This window comes from Protopterus annectens, chromosome 13.part0 (genome assembly GCF_019279795.1).
Source record: "Protopterus annectens isolate FY-2018-M chromosome 13.part0, PAN1.0, whole genome shotgun sequence".
NCBI lineage: Eukaryota > Metazoa > Chordata > Ceratodontiformes > Protopteridae > Protopterus > Protopterus annectens.
The window spans coordinates 913,012,809-913,037,467 of record NC_056747.1 but is presented as its reverse complement, the minus strand read 5'-3'; the positions used below and the strand labels follow the sequence as shown (position 1 = coordinate 913,037,467).

The window sequence follows — 24,659 nt, the reverse complement described above, 5'->3', positions numbered from 1 at the left end:
TTATAAGAGATCTGGGGATGCAGGTTGACAGCAACCTCTCCTTCGACCACCACATTGCCACTGTGGTCAGAAAGTCCTACTATGTGGCACATTTCATTACCAAGTATTTTGCATCTAGGAAGAAAGAGGTCATCGTCTCTCTCTACTGTTCCTTCGTTAGACCAATAATTGAGTATAATGCCCCATTTGGCATGTACCTCACTAGACACCTGCAACAGCTGAAGAGGCCACAGAAGTACCTCACAAAGAGGATCCTAGGCATTAAACACATGTTTTACATGGATAGACTCAAACGACTTCTGTTATTCTCTGTCTCACCTACTTAGAGGCGATCTTTGCTTTACTTACAAAGCCATGTCTGACCCAGCTCTGATAGAAATGCTACATCTACAGAAATCCCAATCCCTGCACACCACACTCTCCAGAGACCTCATCCTCACTACCACAATCAACAGAACATGCTGGAGGGACAGGTTCCTCACCCAGAGACTGTCCATGCTCTGGAACAGACTTTCCATACATGTCAAGCAGAGCACCTCGCTGTCCTTCTTCAAGAGAAATATTTATGAGTGGATGAGCAATAGAAAGTTCACCCCAGGGATCACTCCAGTGGTTCTACTTGATAGAGGCACTGGGAACTAACGTTGGGCAGCATGATGCCAGGGCACTTCTATGGGCTAGGCGAGTAAAGGCTCCAGGACCATTAGCCTAGTACACAGCTATGAATCTATATATATATATATATATATATATATATATATATATATATATGTGCGTGCACATGTGTGTGTGTGTGTGTGTGTGTGTGTGTGTGAGAGCGAGTGTGTGTTATATGTATATACATATATATATATATATATATATATATATATATATATATATATATATAAAATATATATATATCTATACACATATATATCTATATATGGGTCTACTTCAAAATATCAAAGTCCCACATCATCAAATCCCAAATCATCGGGACGAAAACAGCGAAACTTCACTTACACAAATGGTCACATCTTCGAAAATGATGCCTGGGAAAGGAACTACTTTGCCACCATGGAGGAATTCACCCTTTTCTCCACTACAGTGTGATCTTAGAGTTGGTATATTTAGTTAGGGGGGTGTGGGGACAAAGCCCCCCACTTTGTTGGGTATTACTCACTTCGTTGTGTGTATTTTGTCCTGATGCTCAAGTGGTTCTTTTCCCTGTGAATGTTTTCGCTGGTTTAAAGTTTTGCAGATATGTGGTTTCAATATTTTTGTTGCAATGATTTGGGATTCGATGATTGTCGGACTTCGATATTTTGAAGTAGACCCATATTATCAGTAAATAGATGCACACTCGCGCGCGCACACACACACACACACACACACACACACACACACACACACACACACACACACAGAGTTTGTGTGTGTGTGTGTGTGTGTGTGTGTGTGCGCGAGTGTGTGTGTATACTTGCTGTAATCACAACACCCAAATTTCAACATCACTTACATCAACATACAAAAATTGAAAAAAACATTGACATGCAACAGGACATGCTTAAAAGCAATTTTGATGCATGCTAGAGCATAACAATGTACATAGATAGCTAGCTAGATAGATAGATAGATAGATAGATAGATAGATAGATAGATAGATAGATAGGTAGACAGACAGAGATGCAATTTAATCACAAAAGAGTGGCATTTCCAAACAAAATTGACAAGGATATTATAAAAAATAAAATAGCATCACTAATGCACGTGTGTGTGTGTGTGTGTGTGTGTGTGTGTGTGTGTGTGTGTGTGTGTGTGTGTGTGTGTGTGTGTGTGTGTCTGTGTGTGTGTATGTGTGCTTGTGTACTTGCATGGCAGCAGTCACTGTAAAATTCAATTTTTTATGACCTTATTAAACAACTGCAAGTACTGTATTTGATTCAGACATAGCTTTAATAACTTTAATGATTTCAAACTGTGATCACTAATATTGTTAAAGTAAAAAAATAATGGGTGATAAAGGCCCCAAATCAGGGACAATTTGAAATATTACTCTAGCTCACTTAGAAAGTTAATAGAACAAGAGGTTTTGCATCAGTATGCATTACCTGAACAATAACAAGTGTAATGCTCTAGTGTATGGCATTATTGACCGATTGTAATCCTCAATGATTTACTAAAAAATCAAACATTTTATGATGGACAGGGCAGACATATCAGCCAAAATCAGGGTCATTCTGTAAAACAGTGACCTATGTGGGCAGGTGCTGCCCTCAATGTATGCACTGAATCATCTTTGGACTAAACATGTAGGTAACGTAGAAAGCCAAACCCCCTGATTTGCTCCTGATCAGGTAAAACTATTAGTGTAATGTCTCCTAAAATATAGAAGCCTAACAACCATGAACAGTCTAGTCCGTGGCAGCAGACCAAGACAGCTAAGCCTTGCCATTAAATGATGGCATTTATGTCTGCCCTGGGTGTGGGATTCTACTCTTGGGAGGTATCATAAAACAAATGCAACTGAGTACTACAAAAAAGCATAAACTAAAAAAAAATCGTATTGCTAGCACTTTTTGAAATGGTATATTTAGTTAGGGGGACTGTATATGCTCTGCTTTGAATCCCACAGGCAAGATACTGGTCATCAATGTGTCCAGGTTGCATGTACAAAACTTTCAGTGCAAATCAAATTAACTGTTATTTTTCAGATATTTGATTATTTACTAACCCACATTTATGCATTTGAACATTCAGTCATTATGTATTGTTTCCCATGTGGTACTTGATGGTGCCATTTTAGCGCATGAAAACAGTGATCTTAAATTGATTAGTCAGTGGTAGGTGTACTAAAATGCCAGTACTCAGAAGTGGATGCTGAACCCTTTCTGCACAGAGTAATACTGTCCCAAACAGTGTGTGCATATGTGTGTGTTTCTAGCTGTCTTTCTGTCTGTGTCTCTGTGCATCTGCTCATATGTGTATCTGTGTGTGCGTGTGTGTGTGTGTGTATTATGGTTTATAATCTTAATTTATATTGTTGCTGCAAGTGTTACTATGTAACGGTAAAAAGGCTGAAACTGTTTTTACTCTAAATAAAAGTAAAGAGCTATGAAGGATCATTACAGAGTCTCAAAGGTAGTGGCGGTAGTTATATTTACAAAAGGAAATGATTTAAAATTAGAAAGATAAACATTTCTTTCCACCTCCCTCCGTCTCTCTCTCTCTCTCTCTCCCTCTTTCACTTCTTTCTATCTATTTCTCTCATTCTCTCTGTCTCCCTATTGACTGTGAATCAGGATTGGCCTAGGTACAGCAAAAGGTTAATTATTTATTGCACTGTGTCAAAGCATGACATTGTAAGTTGTTTTTCATAGAAATTGTTATAAACATGTTTGCAACAGGTTCCTGCGAGGTAACATTTGTCAACAGCATTTTGAAAGACTTTCTGGGTCCAAAGATCACTGTCTGCACATGTGTATCACAGTATATAATGAAGCACAGAGGCAGGAATGTAATTGTTGCAGATTTACAACTGTGTGACCCGAGCAGCAAAGACCCCCTGCTGCAGCTGATTTTGGGGGTATTTATTTATAGGGGATCATGGAGTCTAGAATGGATCTGATCCATGGTTCTGGGGTCCAGATGGTACAGTACCTTCAAACCAGCTATAAGGATTCCCAACAACTGTTCATTTTTGTGTCATTCGCTGCAGATTTACGAAACACATTCTTTGTCTTTTTCCCGATCTGGTTCTATCTCTGCGAGTCAGTGGGCATCAAACTCATCTGGGTGGCTGTGATTGGTGACTGGTTGAACCTTGTCTTTAAATGGTGAGTGCACTATAAAAACTAAAGGATTTAATCATGCAACAAAATTCTAGTATTATATTATATTATATTATATTAGATTATATTATATTATATTTTCAGGCTAGTTTTCATCATTATTTTATTATTTATAAAATTCAGAGCTGGTAAGGTTGCCACTGGCATATTAATTATGTTTGCTAGACATTTGGAGGTAATATTCTTGACAGTACATATCCATCTAATATTTATTTATAGAAAGAAACATATTTATATCCACTGCATGCATGCTGTGATGTATTATACTGCTGTTCATGTGTATTAAAAGATGCTTTGCTTTCTAAACGTGATCTGTGCAGATGATGAAACAACTACTTTGTAAAGTGCTTCTGATGTTATGGTTTATATTTACCTTTTTGTACTGTGTTATTGGTACTACTTTTTGTATTTAATATTTATTGTTTTATTTATGGAGTCATTTGGTGATGAAAGGAGAAAGGATAATATGCATGTGTGCATGCATATGTGTGTGTGTGTGTGTGTGTGTGTGTGTGTGTGTGTGTGTGTGTGTGTGTGTGTGTGTGTGTGTGTGTGCACGAGCGCGTGTGTGTGAATGAGAGAGAGAGAGAGAGAGAGGATAAATATTTGCATTTCCTCTAAGAAATTGCCATCTTGGGGTGTAGAGGATGTATCCCCTCACATGGGGGTACAGGGTCTTGCAGCTTAGTAAAAATACTGATTTCAGACCATTATCTTTGGTCTTTTGACTATGGTTTTATGCAGTCAGGGTAGAGCATTCAGTACTTTTGGGATATACATTACTAACACAATGCTTGTCACACATTGTATAGAGCATTCAGTACTTTTGGGATATACATTTTTATTTTATTTTATTTTGCATTCGATAACTGGGAAAGTCCGACTGGAAACAGATCCATTTTCACTTGAGGCCCGGGGAGAAAAACTCCAAATACAGTACAGTACATAAGTGAGGATATGAGCTTACATCTAAGAATACATTTCAGCATGCAATATGCAGATATTAACAACTTGTTGTTGAAAGGAATATATATAGTACATTACAAGACTACATTTCAGCATGTAGTAGTCAGAGTTTAACCATTTCTTGTAGTAAGGAATATATGCAGTACATTATAAGATTAAAAGTAGTACAATAATTGAGGAAAAAAGTACAAATGTTTTGATAGGAGTTCATTTTGAAAAGCCCTTATGCTTGGGGTAGAACAGTTATATCTGGTTAACTAGAGGAAGAAACAGGTGATCCGTAGAAGAAGAATTCATGCAACAGTACAGTGGTGTGGTTTAACCTGGGGAGACACAAGAGCAAAGCCAGTTGTTTGAATAGTGGGTTTTGAGGAGTTTTTTAAATTGGAAGGCAGAGGTTGTAGAAGTTATGTGGTTTGGGAGTTGGTTCTTTGGTTGTTGAGCCAACTTATTTTCATTACTAACACAATGCTTGTTACACATTGTGTAGAGCATTCAGTACTTTTGAGCTATACATTACTAACACAATGCTTGTTACACATTGTGTAGAGCATTCAGTACTTTTGAGCTATACATTACTAACACAATGCTTGTTACACATTGTGTAGAGCATTCAGTATTTTTGAGTTATACATTACTAACACAATGCTTGTTACACATTGTGTAGAGCACTCAGTACTTTTGAGATATACATTACTAACACAATGCTTGTTACACATTGTGTAGAGCATTCAGTACTTTTGGGATATAAATTACTAACACAACGCTTGTTACACATTGTGTAGAGCATTCAGTACTTTTGAGCTATACATTACTAACACAATGCTTGTTACACATTGTGTAGAGCATTCAGTACTTTTGAGCTATACATTACTAACACAACGCTTGTTACACATTGTGTAGAGCATTCAGTACTTTTGGAATATACATTAGTAACACAATGTTTGTCACACATTATGTAGAGCATTCAGTATTTTTGGGATATACATTACTAACACAATGCTTGTTACACATTGGGTAGAGCATTCAGTACTTTTGGGATTTACATTACTAACACAACGTTTGTACACATTATGTAGAGCATTCAGTACTTTTGAGCTATACATTACTAACACAATCCTTGTTACACATTGTGTAGAGCCTTCAGTACTTTTGGGATATACATTATTAACACAATGCTTGTTACACATTGGGTAGAGCATTCAGTACTTTTAGGATAAACCTTACTAACGCAATGTTTGTTACACATTGGTTACAGCATTCAGTACTTTTATGATATACCTTACTAGCACAATGTTTGTTACACATTGGGTAGAGCATTCAGTACTTTTGGGATATACCTTACTAACACAATGTTTGTTACACACTGGTTACAGCATTCAGTACTTTTGCGATATACCTTACTAACACAATGTTTGTTACACACTGGTTGCAGCATTCAGTACTTTTGCGATATACCTTACTAACACAATGTTTGTTACACATTGGGTACAGAATTCAGTACTTTTGGAATATACCTTACTTAAACAATGCATGTTACATATTGTGTACTCTCATACTGATTCTGCTGCTTATATTTACATTATTGTTCTGTGTTTATAATTGATGGCTGCTTCTCATACTGAAATTTGTTGCGTGTACGTTTGCACAATTAGCCTCTGTCTTAATGTAACCTAATAGGTAGCCTTATCCTTAATATTACTATTTATCTATTCATTCATCTCTTTTCTCAAAAAACTTCCAGAATTTTCAATTGTATTACACCTTTCCATGAATGTTATATAAAATTGTTGCTCTTGTGCATTATGATGTCCTAGTTGAGGGAACAAAAACAAAAACACATTTTAATAAAGTCATGTGATACACACAATAGTCATTGCTTTTACTGCATTTTACACACAAGTGTATTCATTGAAATACTTTTGCAAGACATCTTTGAAAACTATTTATTTTTATTTCATTTAGTGTTTATGATTTGGTTAAACCTGCTAGACATATGTAACAATTTTCAAGGATTTTTTTGAGCTTTGGTCTAGCTGAGACTACCTCAAGGTCACACATACAGAATACCTGATTCAAACTTAAGTCTGCTGTACAGACTGTACAGATACACCTTTGTTATAAGTCATGGTCTGCTATATCTTTATTATTCGTGTTTTTCCTGGCTATGCAGTCAATGCAAATGAATGGGATTTACAGTTAAATGAATTTGGTGCTTTCAGAAAGTACTATATTTGCACACATGTCTTCATATAAACCTTTTTTATAAACTTTTGTTGACTTGGATATGGCACAATCCATTTAAAGGGCTGTCCCAAAGTGAAAAACACCAGAACCAGGCACAAAAGTATCTGTAGTTACAGCAGCATTTAGTTACAAATCTGATGGAAGTTAAACTGAGCATTAGAGCTTTTTTTATTAATACAGATATTATACTGACTATACTACATGTAGCTTACTGTAGTATATAATTATTTGACTTGATTCAAATAAAGTTTTACTTATTTTTATGCTTCTAACACTGTTTATTTTATTAATAGTTTATCATACATATAATCCTAGTCTAATTGTTATATTTGCTAGTAATGCTTTATATGTTTCCACAACACTGACTCTGATAGTGCAGTTTGCTGTTTAGGAATGGAATGTGCTGCTATACATTTATATTGTTTCATCATCCGTCTGTAATAAAGTATGATGATACACTCTGAATCTTAAAAAGTTAAGGAAAAAAATCCTCAGTTTGAGGCTAAAATGGGTTAGAATTTATCAGTGCTCTACCCCAGTAAACAAATCCAAATAAATAAATAAATTCAATTAAATTGATTCAGGGGTTCCACATCTCCACTGCAGGATCATTCGTCTTGAATGACCACTGAGCTTTTTCTTGATATGATATCCTGCCTGTGTCGCAACTACTGGTATATGATTCTTCCCACACATGAAAATGGCAGTCGTTCATTCATTAATCTATCTATCTATCTATCTATCTATCTATCTATCTATCTATCTATCTGTCTATCTATCTATCTGTCTATCCATCTATCTAACTATCTGTCCGTCTACACCAAACAAAATGATCTACACACTGAATACAGATGAAATAATAATGTTAACAACTGTAACTCTCAACCTCTTAGTGGAAGAAATCTGGATAAAACCTAAATTAATGGGGGTACAATAGCACAAAAATAGGGACATGGCTTAAGTATTGCTGTTGTTAACTTGCAGAAGTGATAGAATAACAGGATTTGTGTTAACATGTATTTCCTGAAGGATATGAAGTTTGAAACTCAAGTGTAGGTCATTATTTAATGACTTCAGCCTTCAGTGATTTGCCAGAAAACCACACATTTTATGAGGAAGAGACCAAAAGGAATGAGACAAAAATATGGCCTTCTGTGAAAATCTAGACCATTGAGAGGTATATTAACAACTCTTTAATTTGTAAAATAAAAACAGATAAAGGATAAGCACTTTCGTCTCTTTACAAAGTTGCACTGCACTAGAGACTTCATCAGTGCATGGATCGTTTTTTGTGTATCTGTTGATTGATCTATCTTAGTGGGTGAACCGGAATACCAGGCCTTGTCTTGGATCACAACCTAGGCAGGAACAAAACTGCTACACATTTATGCAGTTGCAACATTAGGTAAACATAGATATAAAACAATGTTTGAATATTTCTGTTTCTTTGGAAATGGAAACAAATTTAACTGCAATCTGGATTAGATTACAGTTACCCTTAGGAAGGCAATTAAATTAGTATTCTGAACATTTGCAAAACTATTTGATTATAAACGTACAAGTTTCTTTTTCCCTAAATAGTTCTAATGTTTGCAAAGTTTCTATTTGTGGGTATGGGAATTGCACAGCTTGGGGCCAAGAAGACAGAATGCTTTTGAAGCGTATTATACGTAATAATCACAGATGGTCAGTAGATGCTGTAGAACAGTAACTACATCTCAGAGTTCTGGTTGCTGGATTCTCTAGAAGAGAATCTAAAATGATTAGCTTATAGATGAAGATGCCAACTAAAAATCTGGCAAAATATAGCTTTGTGGGCAGCTAACCTGCTTTGAGAAGAGTATATTGATGATGTTTATTTCTTGGGATGTCACTAATAAATTTACAGACTAGTGTCATCGTGACTGTATTGGCAAGACAGTATAGCAAGGGTGTTAATGGGCAAGTTTCTATTTATACCATCACACAATATGCCACAAATACATAAAATACATGGTTCAAAAACAGAAAACATATAATTTTGTAGATAATTAGGGGCCATGATTCTGTTTTGCAGCCATTATAAATTAAATGAATGCAAATTTAGGAAACAAATAAGACAGCTGTATGATCTAAGAAGAAGAGCAAATATACAAAGTTGATACTGAATATAGTTTTGAGTAACACAATTCTAGCCTGAAATTTCAAGTGCAGTACATTTTTGAATATCATTTAGAGGGAACTAATTAGAAAGATTCAAAAGATTCAAAGAAGGTTTATTGTCATTTAGGACCACACAAGTGCAGCCTAAACGAAAGACTGTTGTCTTAAATGCTGCACCACTGAGTGCTAGACTTGGAAGTCTAGCACTTGCAAAGTTCAGCATTTTATAAAGTGAGGTTGTGTGTTAGTGTGTTCACATTTCTGTTATACTGTATTAAATCACACATTTCTCTTACTATAATGAAGTTTATTACACGTGGGCCTTGTAACATTTTGCTGTCTTCATTATGACGATTGCAGAATGTATAAAATGTTAGTAAATGCATTGGGAGGGGTGCAATGAGTAGCATTATTTTATCTGTGGGATTTTGTTTAGCATAAGACATCTCAGGAAGCTGTAGAGGGCAGTTCTACTAGTACCTGCAATTCATGATATGTACAGTAAAAGTAATGGCACACAAGTGGACAAATCACAAAATAAATACAATCTTTGCTAAAATTAAAACATTTGTTTGTATTATTTGTAAGAATTATTGTCTTTTTGACAGGGTAGGGTATATCATTTTCTTTGTATTTGCTGCAGTATGCAGATGATGCTATTTTGTGTTGCTGGAAATCATGAATCTCTGCGGAGCATTCAGAAAGGTCCATGATGCTGAAATGCTGTGATAAATAATGCAGTTGGATTAGCATGACATGAACTAAAACTGATTATGCATGTATGATGTCTGACATAGCACTGACATGCTGAAGAATGGGCTACATAGTAAATAAATGCAGATACATTAACAGTCATTTTGCTATTGCAGTAGCCCTGCTATGGATGGCCACATGACTAGCATGAAAAGCACCAGAAGGTGATGTGCAAATGATATGTGCATTCACATGTGCAACAAAGCATCTTATATCTGCAGTATAAGCACTGTGAACAGGTTATATGGGGCCACTACAGGAAAATGCCACATCAGTTATCAGATCAATGGAAAGGAAAGGGAGCAATAGGAAAGACCGAAGTGGGACATAGAAGCTGAGGAAAACACACAAAGGTAACATGAAGGGAAGACTGGAGGAGAAAAAGAAGGGCTGATTTTTATTGTGTCACGTGCCAGTTGTCTGTTTTCTTTAAGCTATATAGAGGGAAATGGTAGCAAGGACCATGTGCAGGAAGGAAAAAGGTATACAAAAGGTATCAGGGGCATATGAACAGACATACAATGCTGTAAGAGACTGTTAGGGGAGATATGGACACAAGTGGGAAGACAGAGGAGAGATGCAAATAGACAAAGTAAGGACAACTGGAGATGGGGAGGACTAGACCACAAACAGGGTGGGGAAGAGTGAAACATAAGAAAGGGGAACAAATACCATTATGGTTTATATGGAATAGTATGAAGGGCATGCTTAACACCTCCAAATAAGAATCCACCCAGTTGTCAGTCAACTCAATGGCTGACATCATGAACAGTTGTTGCCTCTGGTGGTCCAATGGGTAGGGCTGACCAGAAGAAGCTCCAGTGTGCCAGTGTGGGCATTCAGCTGCCAAGCCACTTCAGTCATTACCAGGGACCCCTGCAGATCTCTCTCAAAGACAGATCCCCCCCCCCAGAGATGGTGACAGAAGCCACCAGTGAGCCCTCCAGATCACTTCCTATATGGTAATCTTCATCGCCCTGCAGACCCAACAGCAGTTACATTAGCCAGTGCAGTCTCGGGTTGCTGTACCTTATCCTGTAAGTAAATCCTATAGAAAAAGGAGAAAAAGGAATTACAATACTACAGAGTTGAACACATATACATTACAAACTGATTTAAATCTGACATTACAGAAATCTATATTCTCTACTTACCTTCCCTCCTGAAGAGCCTGTCATGGCTGCTTAGGCAGGTGTCATGATTCAATGCAATCTCCTCTAACACTGTAAACATAAACCAGACAGTAAACAGTTCAACATTTTCCTCTCAACAGAAGGCAATGATAACAACATGAGAACCATGTGAAACAATATACATAATCAGAGCCATAGCTGGTTCATGTAGCAGCCAGTGCTAGTCCCCACTCTGGCTCCCCACCACCTCAGCTCATTCCAGTATAGAAAAGAATGCATGAACTTGCAGTTCCTGACTGCACTCATAACACCTTGCACCTGGAATGGCTGCCCCCTTTGCCCCACCCTTGCTAGGCTTCTGTACACAATGCTTGCAATAGAAAGTTGACTTCTTCCTAGCATTTATCTCTGACTCAGGGAGCATATTGGGACGGCACCTCCATCACCTTGCCAAAAGCATCACTCACTTTGGTGAGTAGTGCCAGCTGGTGCCAGGCTTAGATCTTATACACGGGGTCATAGTGACAGCAGGCAAGACAATTAGTAATGGACCTCAGGACAAAAGGCTGGACAGTGGTAACAGAAACAAATAATGAAGATTGGAGTGTGTGTGTGTGTGTGTGTGTGTGTGTGTGTGTGTGTGTGTGTGTGTGTGTGTGTGTGTGTGTGTGTGGGTAACATAGCAAAAGGGCATGATAGATTACTGTCCTGCTGGAGGTGCACACCCTGATGTAACAGACCATAAAGACATGACAGAGAGCTCACACTGACAGGGAGCAGACTACAAGGACATGCCAGGTCACTGTCCTGCTGTGGAGAGTGCTCACTCTGTCATGGAATACAACACAAGGTTATGACAGGTTACTTACTATCCAGCTGTCTGGGTGAGTGACACTGTACTATACCCACATGGACCTCAAGACATGATATGGGTGATATGAGGCTTTTTGTTCATACATCACACCATGTGCTATTAGAACAGTGCTACAAGATGGAGGCCAGTGATACTATATCCATTGCTGACATCTATGTGGCATAGGGAGTGAATTGTGACAGTTTATTAAAAGACAGGTCTTTGGCCACCAAATAGAGTCAGGGTGATAGTGCTGAGACTTTGGTGTATGCCAAGAACAGTCATGCATACATACTCACTGATCTGCATTTGCAAACCACTGCTGTACATATCTGTCATGCAACTGAGACAGCAGTAATCTGGAAAAGTTCCCTACACCAGTGATAGAGGTGTTACTGTAGGCTCTATTCATGTGTACCTTGAGAAAGGTAAAACAAACAAGGCTTTCTGAGGCCAACTGAGACAGTGAGTAGAACATGACATTGGTGCCGGGGTGGTCACAAGATAATAGGTGTATTGTGGGGTCACAGATGTGATATTACATGCCAAGGAACAGGATATTCACAGGGTAGGTCTACCACAGGAAGTAGACCACCAACCTGCGGGACATCCCAGCAAAGTGAAGGATTTCCTAACAACCCTTTAAGGAGCAGGTGAGTGACTTGAATTTAGGAGTCAGGCTGGTTACAAATGCCAGAGTGTCTGTAGAGGGTGCACTAAATTAATAACAACATGTTCCCTTACTACTGTACAATGATAAGATAGTTTGAAGGAGGCTATACAACAGAACACACATGCATGTCTATTCTTCAGGTATATCAGGGCTGTAACCACAATAATCTGCACCACAAGGTATTTATGTGCCTGTGACGATTGGGGAGAGATGGGCGAAGGCTGCCAGCCTAGTCAAATAGAATTTGATATATAATTCTGGCATTTGTAAATAAATGAAAAATACAGGCATGTTTTCTTGAGTGTAGAAAAACACTGTAAAATGTGAACTTCAAGATTATTATAACATTGCCCCCTTGCTGTAAAGAAAAACTAAGTCAAGTCTTTGAAATTTGTCTTTTGAAATTGAAATGATTTTATGACATTAATTGATCTTTAAAGTTGGTTCCGGTCAGACTGGCTAAAGACATTCTGTCTATTTTGTTAACTAAGGACTAATTGCTAGAGTATATATGTGAAATGCCTTTTAGTGTTGTATTCTCCTGTGCAGGTGTTAGCTGGCTAAATAATGTAAATGGAAATTCTATTAGCCTGGAAACTCAGAGCAGGTGTCAAGATGATGCAATATGAATACTGGGAAAACCTAAGTGTCAAAAATGATGTAATCTGGTGATGTTTTATAAACTATTTCTCACAAGAGACTAGAGAGAATTTTGATCTTGATTTCCAACTTACCAGCACTCTGTTTATGCTCACATGTAAGTTTAGCACTGTGATTTCTTGTAGGAATAGTTAAAGCTAGTAAAGATTAATTAAGTATTTTTCTTTGAAATCAGACCTGTCCTACTGTATTATTTTAAGTTTCTGTGTGATCTCTGAACTCTTAGATATCTCTGTGGTGTAGTAGTTTTGTCGTGTGTTTTAATTATTTATTATTAAATATTTTTAAAACCTTCTACCTGTGGCTGCTTTGTGTAGAGATACGCTCTAGAATACATTGCATATTTATAGAGGTTATTGTAATAGGCCACTCTAAAGTAAGCCTTGACTGTTAGTCATACTACCATTGGATAATAATATTGCACAGTAATAATTGGACACCCTTTTAAGGGCCTTTTAGTAGCTGATATTATTAATTGGGTGGTGGCAGTAATTACTACCGTATAGTCTGGGTAAAGGAGCACAGCTGAAGAATCTGTGTCAGCCTTTCCCAGGAGTGTCTGTGAAGCTGTATAAATAGTTATCTCAAAGTGTATGTGTGTTGTGTCAGCTACTTGGCAGGGACACAAAGCACTGGTTGGACAGAGAGGGTACTGGAGGTTCTAGCTTGCCCAGTTAGGCTGAGACCTGGACCCTATAGCTGTGCCAGTGGGGAGTCTTATTGGGGATCTGGTGAGCAAGGGAGCATCCAGCCCCAGACTGACTATGATCTCTGTGTGCACTTAAGGGAAATTGCACTTTACTGTGTGTATTAGTTATCCTTTCCTCTTCTATGAGATGACCTTCCTGGTGTTAGTGGTAAGGAGTGAGGCTTCTTGATTGTTGGGCCAGGGCACGGTCGTCACAGTGCCCATGTAACAGTATGACATGTTGGTAACAGTGCCACACAGATCTATACTAGCTAGGATGTCTGGTGTCCTGAGTAGTTCCACAAAATAGCATCCCCTCAACTTAAAGTTGGAAAAAGAGTACTCTCCAAATGCAGTATTGGCATTGATTTATGAAGCTATGATAACCTGATGGCTTCATAAATCAATGTCGGTATTGCATTCATGTATGATTGGCACATACAGGTTACAACTCCTGACAACTTATTTATTTTATTTATTTATTTATTTTACATTTGTTGACCGGGATAGTCCGACTGGATGCATGTCCATTTTCAGCGGAGGCCCGGGGAGAAAAGCTCCAAGGGTAAGCAGATACAGCATTACATAATACCAGCATTACATATTACAAACAGACTATTTACAGAGATTACATAAGTAAGCAAGTTAAACAAGTTCCACAGGTTACAGTTAATCCTGAGCACAAGTCAGGATTAAATTAAATTACACAGTAAACTGGTTAACAGATTTTTACACATTCTAGAGAGAGTTATCCAGGCTTGATACATTGACATAGCCAGTTAAGTGACAAATGTTGTTTGAGTCTAGTTTTAAATTGACCTAAGGTGGAAAGTAAGGTAATATCAGCTGGAAGAGAGTTCCAGGATCTACTTACAGAGTTTGCAAAGAGAGAATCACCGGCTGTGTTATTAATTTTGCTAGTCTGAATTAGTAGTTTGTTAGAGGATCGAAGCGGTCTAGGATTGTTATAGGGAGTGATAATATTTTTAAGTGCAGGAATATTGTCTGGATTATAGAGGATTTTATAGGCCATAATCAGTTGGTTATACTGGATTAGGCTGGGTAGCTCAAGCCAACCAAGCTGATTTAGATTGATGCAATGATGTATCCTAAAAGGCAACCCAGTGGCAAACCTGGCAATGTGGTTGTAGCAAATTGAGAGTTTGTTAAGGACAGTCTTGTTCAAATTCGAGAGTAGAGGGGATGCATACAGAAGGGTTGAAAGAAGGTGAGAGCGAGCTATGGCAATTTTAGCTGGAGGGGTTAGGAAGGCTTTTATTCTGTAAAGTGACCCTAGTTTTTTATTGATGGTTTTGATAGTTTGGTTAACATGTAGGTCAAATTTGAGATTATTGTCTATGATGACACCTAATAGTTTTGTAGATGGGTCAGGGGAGATTATTGTGCCTTCATTTGATTTTATGGTAAAGGTGAAAGTGGTAGACCTACGTGTTGGTGAAAATAACAGCATATAATTTTTGGGGATTTAGGATCAGACGATGTTCAGAAAGCCAGTTTTCTATTGTATTAAAGGTGGTCTGGGTAGCTGACCATAACTCTACTGGAGATGTGGCTGAGCAAATCAGAGTAGAGTCATCAGCATATTGGATGCAGCTGACTTTTGGGATGACAGTATAAAGGTCGTTAATGAAGATGGAGAACAGCAAGGGCCCTAGTATAGAGCCTTGTGGTACTCTGAGGGTGTTAGGTAGAAGGTTAGAGAGTTTGTTCTGCCAGAGGACAACCTGCTGTCAACCATTCAGGTAGGATTGAAACCATTGGAGGGCTCCAGTATCTAGACAGAATGTTTGCAGGGTGTGGATTAAAAGTTGGTGATCAACCATATCGAATACCTTGGAAAGATCCAAAAAGAGGGCTGAGGATATATAATTATTGTTGCAATTATGGATTATGGTGTTAGTAAAGGCTAGGAGGGCTGAAGTAGTGCTGTGATGAGGATGGAAGCCATGCTGAGTGTCTGCCATAAGGCGATTTTGGATTAGGTGGTGCATGAGTTGTCTATGAATACATTTTTCCATAATCTTTGCAAGTGGAGAGAGTATAGCTATTGGCCTATAATTGGAGAATTCAGTAGAACTGCCTCCTTTGTGAAGTGGGATTACATAGGATATTTTCCTGATGGTGGGAATTTTAGCTTCTACTATGGTTCGATTGATTAGTATTGAGACGGGGTAAGCAATAGCATCAGCTGATTTTTGTAGGTACTCGGCAGGGAGTTGATCAGCAGAAAGTGTAGTGGGTTTTAATTTTTTGATCAAGGTATGGATAAGTGAAGTGGTGACTGGTTGGAAGCTGAACACAAGTAGGTTTCTAGGGGTGCTACTTTCAGGACCAGGGAAGCTAGGAGGTAGTTGGCTAGCTAGGGCTTGAATTGTCTCAGTAAAGAATTGGTTAAAACTATCAGAAACATCTTCAGGGTTTTATCAATAGTAGTAGCAGGGATTGGGGTTGAAGTTTGCCCAGGATGTAGTAGATTATTTAAACCTGCCCAAAACTTCTGAGGGTTATTTTGATTTACTGTCTGTAAATTACAGTAGTATTGTTTTTGTCTTGTAAAATTGATTTTTTTGGTTTCGTTCCTGGATTGCCTGTATTTAATGTGATCTTGAGGGTCTTTAGAAGAACACCATAAAGCCCATGCTTTGTTTCTAAGGGTAATTTTGAGTTTAGACTCTATAGAAAGCCATGGTGCAGTTTTTGCCTTGGTTCTCTTTGAGCGAACAGGTGCATGCAAATCAAGGATCTCAAGGAATTTGTTGTTAAAGTATGCTACTGCTTCCTCTAAGGGGAGGTGTTTTAGAATAGACCAATTACATGAGTTTAGTTCTTGTTGGAATTTGGCAGGGTCAAAGTTTTTATTGTTTCTAACCTTTCTGAGTAAGGGTTGTTGGGAATTAATGGTTTTGTGCTTAATTACATATGTGAGAAGGTGATCGCTTAGGCCATTAAGGAGGGTACCAGAGGTGTACAGTTGGGGGTGACTGTTTATGAGTACCCAGTCAAGTATACTTTCTTTTTGGTTGGGTTTACCTATCCTGGTAGGGGTGGATATTATTTGTGTAAATGCATGCAGGTTAATATGGGTGGTTGGGGATTCTAAGGAACAGGTTCCCCAGTCTATGTTAAAGTCTCCAAGTAGTAGGGTTTCTTGGGGGTAGTGACATGATAACCAGTGCAGGATATCTTCAAATGTAGATATATTTTTACCTGGGGGAATGTACATACAGATGATATTAATGCATTTATTTTTATTAAGTTGCAATTTGGTGGCAAGAATCTCAGAGTTATTAATCTGAGGAGGTTGTATTACATCTATGGTGACATTCAACTCAGATTTATAGAGTACAGCTACCCCACCCCCTTCCTTGAAGCATGATCCAACCTGTGTATGTTGTACCCATGTGGTAACACTTCATTGTCTTTAGTGTTAGGTTTTAACCAGGTTTCAGATAAACAGAGAATCTCAGGGCAGTGGACATCCAGAAGTGCATGCAATTCATGTACCTTGTTATTAATGCTTCTAATATTGTGATGACAGACTAGGAGAGAGTTTGTTGGCCTATTAATTGTAGGTTTTTAGCTTAGATTACAAGTAGAGGGGGTATGTGTATCTGATATGAGTGGGCCAGGGTTGGGGTGAATATCACCACGAACTATTAGGTTGAGTCTATACTTGGTGATGAACTTCAGGAATTTGTTTATTAGTTTGTGGTAGTGTTTGGATCTAGAGCTAATGTGCCTGGGGTTGAGATGTTGATAGACTGAACAAGATGTTGGATAGGATCTGGTACTGTAAGTATGGTTGAAAGTGGAAGGATTTACAGCTGGGGTGATAGTATGGCCTTTTGGGACCTGAAATCCCGTAAGAAACTGGTTTTCATACAAGGTACGGAGGTATGGTGTGAACAAGAGGGGTGTGAACAAGAGGGGTAGTAAAGAGGAGTATATCATTATATGTGATTCAGCTAGTGAGTGAAGGAACTGTTTTACCTGGTGATGCAACACCAGAAGATAGAGTGGTGAGGTAAAGGTACTGGAAGGGGGATGGGAGAATGCAGATGAAAGCTAATAGATGCTATTAAATGTAGGTAGTAGAATAGGGGTGGGTGGAATTGTGGCTGTAGTACTATAAATTTAGAGGTACTGTGGGCAGGAGGGAATTGGGGGCAGGGCGGGGAGCGAAGAGAGCTCGAGCTTAGCGAGGGTGAACATAGCGGGGCTATTGCAGTTTACAAGGTTTCCTAAGGTGTCCTAAAGCTATAAGGTAAGTATTACAGCTCTAATGTAAGAGTCAATTTACTTCAGTTACAGGGGAAGGAGGCAACCACTCAAGTAGAAACAAAGAGCCCTATGGCTGACCAGTATGGTGACCTGCTTAATTACAAAGCACTGTAAGTGAAAGCTTAACAAATGCTTTTTGTGTGTAACCTACTCTGTTTAAATGTTGAGAGAAACTGATTGCAGTCCTGTAGACACCGTTTTGTAGGGAACTGTAGAGTTCAATCTGTTTAAATGTTGAGATAAACTGATTGCAGTCCTGTAGACACCGTTTTGTAGGGAACTGTGGAGTTCAATCTGTTTAAATGTTGAGAGAAACTGACTGCAGTCCTGTAGACACCGTTTTGTAGGGAACTGTAGAGTTCAATCTGTTTAAATGTTGAGAGAAACTGATTGCAGTCCTGTAGACACCGTTTTGTAGGGAACTGTAGAGTTCAATCTGTTTAAATGTTGAGAGAAACTGATTGCAGTCCTGTAGACACCGTTTTGTAGGGAACTGTAGAGTTCAAATTAAGTCACACCAGGTCAGCCAAGGGGGGAAGAAAGAGGGAAATCCTAAGCACCTAGATTTGAAACTTGACCTGGGACCCCCCCCCCCCTTTGGTCCTGCCACAGTTACAGCTCTGGTGACATATATGCTCCAGCACTGCCGAAAATATGTTATGTTTATGCCTTTGCAGTTTCCACTAGTAGAGGGACCAGTACAGCAGGTAGGCACATGCCTTAATAGCATTGGGTCATCTGTGCCTGACAATGATGGAAACATGCATATGACATACTCCAATGATGCAGTGACATTGTCAGCAATGCTACTACCAGATGGTATGCATACATCACCCATGTTTAGAGATGAATGTACTGTCCATGTCAGCCTTAACAAAGCTACACAGGAGTCACCACCACAGACAGCACTGACTCCAATTTGCAGGCACCCATCATAAGGGAGGGATGTGCAGATCTACCACAGGAGGTACCACCTGGGTGCCACCATTGACACCAGTCAGCAGGAGTTTAGGTAGCACACACAGAGCTACTATGCACACAATGTTGGGGATGCTGAGTGTACTACATGGACTGTGTAATGAAATGCAACTGCTTCATGGACTGTGAGACATCTTGCACAGTATGCAGGGTGATTTGCAGCAGATATGCTTATTGAGGTCACAGGTGGTTATATTGGCATCTATTGGTACATCATTGAGGGTACTGACAAATTCCACCCTGACCATATAAGGGTTCAATTGTGTGGTGTACAGTCACAAGCCAAGTCTACACAGATGGCATACACTGTTCCAGGACTACATCACTGTTAAATCTAGCCATGATAACCTGCACCACTCATTATGGTAACTACCCTTGGCCATGTCCATCACACGTCCAGTCCTACTGTGAGGAAACTCTGCTCTGAGTCTCCCATTTCCACACTGTGTCGATCCCCTATTGGCCTACTGACAGCAATGTCTAACTGGGGCTGTTTGCAGGGTCATAAATGCTGACCATTTATTGTCTCTCAGCCTAAGGGGCTACAATAGGATTCTAGGATATGCTCCCAAAGTAATATTCCTTCCATCAGAGAGGACACCTTCAGCCCTTATACTGTAGGGTCACACTGTACACCCTTGCAATGTGGAAGTTCCATCTTGACACTGGAAGATTCCCCTAACCTCCTAGATGTGTGCATGTGTGTGTGTGTGTGTGTGTGTGTGTGTGTGTGTGTGTGTGTGTGTGTGTGTGTGTGTGTGTGTGTGTGTGTGGATACTACCTTCCATAACTCTTCTACCACTGATAGTGTTGCTTTCCCCCTATCAGTATACTCCACCTCACCTGTTCAAATGATGATGACTGTACCCTGCCCTCTGGCCTGCAGAGGTAAAGTAATGTCTGGTGCATAGTTTAGCCAGCCCCTGCATTGTAAAAGAAAGCCTGAGTGTATTCATGTATGCATTAGTTTTATTATGTTTTGTTTGTATCATGGCTTATAACTGTAGACAAAATGCTGTCTTGCTGCCACTGCCACTACATATTGTGCCCAATTTTGCTTCATTTGGAGTACTGCTGCAATTAGTTCCTTTCATGACTCCCCACACTCAACCACTTCCCCAGTACTGGGACTGGTGTGTTGCACAGCACTACGATGCTCATACGTTTGAACTACTTTCATGCCACTACATTGTGGTGTAACATGCAGAGTATGAATATCTTACTGTAGGTGTCTGGTGCATACTGGAATGTGTCATCAGATGTATCCAAGCAGTGGAAATAAACCTTCATAATTCTGAACACATATTTAATGCTGTTCCATGTCCATGTCCAACAATGCAGTGTTGTATGACATCTCCACCGTGGTTTGGGGTCTACAGATGGAGGTCATCAGCCTTGGTTCTAAGGCATATTTAACATCACGTGCAGCACACGACAGTGGACATCATTATGAGTGGGCTGATTTCTCCATCTATGAGAACAATGTATCTAGGTTTCTGTGGCTGGCAATCTGTATTGACCAACTGCATGACCTTGAAGAAGGTTACCCCACATGAAATGCTGGTACAGGTCATACATATTCTGGGTATGGGAATCAAGGGAACTGGTAATAGTACCTTATACATTCCACACCACCTGGTAGTTGGTGAAGTCAAAGCTGACATACCAGACCCCATGTGGAGCAGGAGGGATTTTGATGGCAATGTGGGTGCAGTCAATGGTCTCCCAGTACTGCAGAGAAATGGACCATGTTATAGAATACTTTCATACTGTTGGATCTCTCCTCTGCTCTCTTTGGAAACCATAATGCTCCTCCACTTGCTGTAACATCGTGCCAAAGAGATCCAGAGGCCAGACTTGTGATACTCCTATTGTGTCCCCTGCTGGATGCTGAAAAGTCCCTGTAGCAAGGCTGGTTAATGCTACTCAAATCCTGTGCTCTCTGGGATAGGCATTTCATGCATTGCCTTGAGTCTGTGTGGGAACAGTACATGTCTACTAACTCCCTGATGATGTGTCTGTCAGCGGTCCTGTGGCCATAGAGGTGATGGCATGTTAGCCACTAGTAGGCCCTTCTGTGAAGTGGAGAAAGTAGATGAGCAATACTGTGGACACTGTCTCTGCAGGTGGCCACTAATGTGCTGCTCCTTTGCAAGTGATCCAATTGTAAAAAAAAAAAAAAAAAAAAAATTACAAGTGCTTATTATTTTAAGAATAAATTCTGTGAAGGAATTTCTGACAACATGTATGAAACAAGACCATTCCTCCTCTGGAGGCTGATGTCTTAAACATTTATTTGAAATGTGAATCTCCAGAATAAAACTCTTGTTTTATCAGAAGATTAAGGTGTATTAAACTTACTTGGCCATATAGATTTGCAGAGATCATAATGCTTGTTTTTAGCTGAAATAAGTGAGTTTTAAAGTTCTTTCACATGGACTGATACAACAAAATATTTGGAGATTAGTAACTAATTTTTCAAGACAATAACGTTTCAGAAATGGTTTAATATTAGATAAATAACAATCTTAAAAACAAGGCCAAATCACTTAGATTTCAACACCATACATGTGATGCTTTCAAAGCCTGCGTTTACTAAGACTGTATTTGGACTGCTGCTGTTTTCAAATGCTAATGTTAGTGGAATTATCAGTACTGCTTAATTCTATGATATTAGCCATAGATGCTTAACAGACAAATAAAAAAAAATACTTGCTGTTGGGTCCTGTGATATATAGTAGCTATGAAAAGAAAAAGAGTCATGACTGCAGGCAAGTTCTGCCATCATTAATAAAGTGATCTAACTGAGGGTGGCCTACTGGTTAAGGTGTTTACCTTACAAACACAAGGTATAGGGTTGGAGTCTCACAAGGGATAATTGGCAAGGATTAAAATGGCTTGCAAGGGCAGTTAGCCTACTACTAATCTATGAACCTATCTATGTTCTTAAATTGCAGAGGATGTGTTCAGGCCAGCATCTGGACTGTATCTTGCCACCTGAATTACTGCTAACGTAGTTTTATTCTCTTAACAAGTAATACAATTTTTAAAGGAGTTCCACAGAAATGGTACTTAAAGTTACTCAGATAGATATTAGTGTTGTATAATAACATTTTATGTACCCCTTATTTTGTTCACATAGTTCTTTATTTGACTTAAGTAGGTTGGATGTTTGGTGCAGCATTCTGCCACACAGCTGATGTACCAGATTCTATTCTTTGTACTCAGTCATCAGCATTGTGATGTCATTAAGGACAATATCACTGCTGCCTGGAATCACAAATACAAAGAGAATTAGCCTTTTGTTTGTGTTGGTTCTGCAGATGGGAAATAATGTTGCTGCTATCATCCCGACTTGGAATTAAACTAAAACGTCAGGCTGAATTAAGATTTTCTTGTGCACACGCAATATTTCAGAAATAAAAAGTTATAACTGATTTCATTTAAAAATTCGGTACTTTTCCGTTAAACCCCTACCACGCGTCTTGGGACGAAGACTGGCGTGTGTTGCTCTGTTGAGATTCAGGTTTTCTACCATTCAGAAAATGTTTGCTAATGCAAAACCTGTTGTTTTTTCAACTTTCTAAGTTTGTGAGAGCAATATTTAAAAAGCCTGCCTTTTGCTTAAAACGCATTTTCTATGAAAAGAGAAAGCGAGGGAAAAAAGCGGCGGAGGAAGTTTGTTTCTGTAAGATTGCTACTGGTCATGTTAAAGTCAAATATGGTATTATGGTTTATGGACCTGCAACTTGTTTGTAATAACTTAATATCCCACGTTGCAAGGAGGGGACTGGTTTTTGCCATGTGAATGTCAGTCTTTACCTATGTATTAAAAATGTGTTCTTCACGATCTCGGTATAATGTATTCTTAATTGCAGGGCATACCTTTCACCTCTTTTGATAACGCTGTAACCTGTTGGTGATATCGTGCTGTATAGTTATGATTAACCTGTTTGAACAGCTGAGAGACTGGATTATAACTGGATAATAATGCAATGTAAAAGTCAGTAGGAAGAATCCACGCATTTTCCACTCCCTTCAGTAGCTGATGATGACGGCTCCCTTGCATTTTTGTAATTTTACATACACAGCGTGTAAAGCTTGACTGTCACTTTGCAGGAAGTAATATCCACATACCAGGGCCGGCCTTAGCTGAAACGGTGCCCTAGGCGAAGCACTGCTCTGGCGCCCCTTAAGCCCCACCCACACTGAACACAAGGAACACCCCTATTTGAGCCACACCCACAGAAGGGTCACTCCCACAAAAACTCCAGTTCTTCCCATGTTTAAATGCATGAAAATCAAAGTCATACTGTAAGACATCTTGTAGTTTGACTGCAATTGAAGGCTGAATATCCTTAAACCTGGTTGATCTGTTGCTTGTGTAGTGTTCATCTGCAGTCATGAGACAGTATTAACTGTTTTTGCAATGTGCATTGATGTTTGTGTAGAAGTTCTCATTTGGTCTAGTGCAGCAGCAACTCTACATTTTTACTATATACCCTGATGTGCTTCATGCTCTTCACAGGTCATAGGTCTTCACAGGTCAGCAATCAAGTCTACATACTTCAGACAGCTACATATTGTGATGTGGTGGTGCTGCAGCTGTATGCTGACCCAGAGGCCAAAAAGGAAAGCAGTGTTACTACAGTCAGTGATGTCTTGATCTTTGCATACAACTTAACACTAAGCAGATTTCAGAATTGTATTGGCAGTGTTTATCCATTAAGGGTTGCAGATGGATATGGGACCTTTAAATTCAGTTTTAAACAGCAGTGTACTACTTTCAGCCATCAGGTCAATGCAAGTAATTTGAAGACATATTTAAGACGAGAGACATTGATAGTGTCAAATGATTTATTCCATTACTTGTCAAGTACATTTTTATATGCAATCTTTGACAGTAAAATTTTGCATTTGTACAAACTGTCAGGTCTGGTTGACCAATTTGAAAACAGGTTTCATTTGGCACAATTAATGCTAGAGACATTGAAATAGTCAGATTTTATTTCATTGCTGGCTACTAGACATTTACTTTATACAGTTCATAAATTTGTCAGATGACTTTATTGCATTGCTCTCCCATTACATGTACAGTTCAATATGCATTGTTTGACACTTGTAAACTGCCAGGTGCACTTGAATTGTCACTTCATGTGAAAGACATTGGAAATTGTCATTTAATTATTCCTTTGCTGGCTACCAGATGAACATTTCCAACTGCAGTCTTCAATAAAAAGTGTTTCACTCGTACAAACTGTCCAGTCTGCTTGATTTAAAACAGCCTAAGCTGCAAGAGATGTCCTGCCAAGAATATGACCAGTTGGCCAGATTCAAAAGCTTTAGGGCTCCTTTCATGCATCCTAGCCACTGCACAGCTTGAGGCAGTCAGTATAAATTCAGTGGCTACAGCACCAATAGCTCAGAGCTT

The 24,659-nt window shown here is 39.0% G+C and overlaps 1 protein-coding gene across 1 annotated transcript in view; it reads left to right on the top strand.

Moving 5' to 3' along the window:
• Nucleotides 1-3,495: 3,495 nt before the first annotated feature.
• Nucleotides 3,496-24,659, top strand: part of LOC122787774 (glucose-6-phosphatase catalytic subunit 1-like) — a 66,713-nt gene continuing 45,549 nt past the window's right edge. The window contains exon 1 of the mRNA XM_044054673.1: nucleotides 3,496-3,818. Within this exon, the coding sequence (XP_043910608.1) occupies nucleotides 3,589-3,818 (230 nt within the window). The 5' untranslated portion in view covers nucleotides 3,496-3,588. The remainder of the gene's footprint in view (nucleotides 3,819-24,659) is intronic.